Source organism: Phytophthora infestans, genomic scaffold, assembly GCF_000142945.1.
Source record: "Phytophthora infestans T30-4 supercont1.487 genomic scaffold, whole genome shotgun sequence".
Classification (NCBI taxonomy): Eukaryota; Oomycota; class Peronosporomycetes; order Peronosporales; family Peronosporaceae; genus Phytophthora; species Phytophthora infestans.
The window spans coordinates 14,107-17,285 of NW_003303278.1; the positions used below are offsets into that span (position 1 = coordinate 14,107).

A 3,179-nucleotide genomic window follows, 5' to 3' on the forward strand; every position below is an offset into this window, starting at 1 on the left:
TTGTAGCTAGAGTTCACGTGGGATTCCCAACACCACAGAGCGTTTTGGCAAACAAACACGATGTTGTAGCAAAGATGGATACAGAATGTCTGGCCGCTTATGAGTACGCTACGTGAGCTACCAGTAAGGCGAAAAAAATGTCTAAACACAAAGATTCCGATGATAAAATCCCCGTCTTTGGAGACTCTCGTGATATGAACAGGCTTTGTAGAGTTTGTGTAAAGCTACTATGGCTCTCTTTATCATTGATGGGTCTACAAGGTTCAGGGGGCCGTTTTTGGTTAAGAAGAAGAGCGAGGCGACGTTATTTATCAAAGCCCCGTTGGAAAGATGCGGACATGAATCCCCAGAAGGTACAACGACTGCGCTCTGACCAAGGAAAATGTTTTTAAAAGCAACGATATGAGAGGCTACTGTGACGATCATATAATTGAAAAGCTGCTCACGAATGCGCACTCGCCGCAGTACGTCAACTTCAACGGCCCAGCGTCGTCGACGCTCCACAAGCCCACCCCTGGAGTGATTTCAATCCAGATTTCCTTCTTGGGACGGCACTCGACCTAAAGAGAAAGTCTTACTTCTTATGTGATTCATTTGTAAAATTATCGCGCTGAAAGAATAACGTTTCTTTAGCCCTATGTAATTTGATAAACCAGTTATCTCCCTGTTTAATTTCTTATATCACAGAAAGATGTGGTGGTTTCTCTCTTTGAACGTAAATGAATGCGCCACTTGGTACCAAAAAAAAAAGTTCGTTTGCCCTTTTATAACCAGTATCCGGTGGACATCACACAACACATAAGAATGTTGCATGTGGCGGCCGCGGGTAACATCAAAACTAATTCAGCCAGTGAATGTTGCTTGAAAAAGTTTAGGTAAAGCAAATTTATCTTTTCAAGTAAAAATAACCCAATGGGTAAAATGAAATTTATCTTTACCAGTTGTGGCAGCAATTTGGACGGCAGCTTTCCTTGATACTGTTGAGGCTCCAATCGCAATAATATCGGTAACAACGGCGCTCACATGACTTTTTCTATGGCTTGTAGCATGGTGGGCATTTCTTCTAAGAAGGTGCGCCGTACAACGTCATTATAAAGAGCACTGTTTCTTTTAGCAATACATTCGTTACAAAAGGTGACACCCCTGAATTTCCATTCAGCACTTGCGCCATCTTAAACGTCTTTGTTTTCTCCACCATCTTTATTGGCTTTTGGTGGAGATTCTCGCACCGGTGTCCACGCAGTCCAGTAGCAGCAACTGATAAACTACTTACTGCTAGAATCACTACTTTGCCACTGGAAATCTCAGCTATAGCGAGCAGTCGAAGAATTTTATTCCGAGCTTCAAGTATCACTCGAAGCTTTATGCAGTAAGTAAAAGTAATTAGTGCTTCATATTTGCGCAATTCTTTAAGTTCGATTGCTGATGTTGAGAACGCAGTAGTATTTTCTTTTATCACAGCAAATTAACATATGTATGGCTTCTCATGTTTATTGGTCGCAAGAGTTGAAATATCCCTGCTGAAAAAATGGTGCTAAGATACACGAATCCTACCTCCATCAAAGAGTTTGTATTGGGGTTTGTATAATATCTAGAAAATGAAAAGTACGTGATGCAAGTAACAATTATGCATCTAGAGAACAGTCGATGCATATAAGAAAAGCGCCGCACTAAGTACGTATCGACGCAGGTTATTGTCGTCTCGGCATTGATCAACCCTGGTACTCGTTTCATTCTCAAAATTGCTTGCTCTGAAAACGACTAGTACGATTTGTGCCACGTTAAGAGGGTTATTAACCACCACCACGCGTGCCAAGCAATGGAACTCGAAATTGAGTCATGGCATGGCGCGGTTAGGAATAGAATCGTCCTGCCATTGTGCCATCATGAAAACCCCTTTTTTACATACATTGATGAAGATAAAAGTAGTATTGTACATGACAATTGCGCTTTGTAATATTCTACGCGTGGTTTATCGAGACTGTAGCCATCTGCAGTGTTTCTTACGGGGAAGCTAGAACAAAAAGCAAAAAAAATCGAGTGAAAGTAAATTTACTCCTGCGTCGTGTTGATAAAATAACCACGAGTATATTATCGAAGCAAAGTCTATATGCTATAAGCAATTTGACCCTCAACACAACTCATTTCTAATTGAAACATCCATGGGGTCGTTCTTACATGAAATTATGTGATTCGATTGGATGAACGTTTGCTAGGGCTCGGGTTTTGAAGTAAATGAAATGGCAGGAAACGCCACCGCTAGTACTAAGATTACATTTCTATACGTTACGTCCGTAAGCTGTAATCTTTGATTTGTGCATATAACTAATAGGTAGCTTAGGATGTGCTCCCTGCAATGCGACGACTCGCTCATTATTTGTTAGACCAGCTTTTCCATCTCAGTCTGAGGTTTTCTCCCCACATTTCAAAACCCCAACCAAGCACACCACAGCCATGCGCTCATCCTTCCTCATTCTGGCCATCGCGGTGAATTTCCTGGCTGCCAGTGATGCGTCGTCGATGACCACAGACTCCAGCTACGTCACCGAAGCTGGTTCGTCTACCAGCCGGAGTCAACGCCAGCTGAGAGCTCACCACTTGGCCGTTGAAAACAGCGGAGATGAGGAAAGAAGTCTGAGCAAGAAAACAATGATGGACATGATGACGAACTTAACCACCAAGGAGAAGCTTGCCAGTGATCTGCGTATTGCAGATAAGATCGACGATTTTACCAGACACAACAAGCCAGGCATGAATGAGTTCATGCGTACCCCCGAGTACGTCAAGTACATTGGATACGTCAACTTCTTGAATGATATGGCGAAGAAGAAAGAGTACGCACAAACCGTCCGGCGGATCAAAAACCAGAGCTAGCTTTTGCATCAAAATTAGCTTCAGTGAAGATCATCGCTGGTGAACTAGTCATCTTCATGGCTGTTTTGATTGATAATATCAAGAATGATACGATCGGTGTCTTTGGCCGGAAGGCTGCAAATACATACCACGAAGTACCATACGCGTGTGAATCGGAATTATATTGACTCCCTTTACATAAAATTAACTCGTTGCTGAACTTGACCCATTTGTTGGCGCTCGTAGGTACATTTTCCTGGTAGGGTTGCGGCGACGTTGTACGAACAGCCCAAGTACGGTAGCTCCCTCTTTTGATTTATAAATTG

The 3,179-nt window shown here is 42.6% G+C and overlaps 1 protein-coding gene across 1 annotated transcript; it reads left to right on the forward strand.

The window, feature by feature from the left end:
* Positions 1-2,454: 2,454 nt before the first annotated feature.
* Positions 2,455-2,874, forward strand: PITG_21778 (secreted RxLR effector peptide protein, putative; the record flags this gene model as incomplete). Its single annotated transcript, XM_002894772.1, has 1 exon — positions 2,455-2,874. One exon carries the CDS (start codon positions 2,455-2,457, stop codon positions 2,872-2,874), a length of 420 nt encoding a protein of 139 aa, XP_002894818.1.
* Positions 2,875-3,179: the final 305 nt, after the last annotated feature.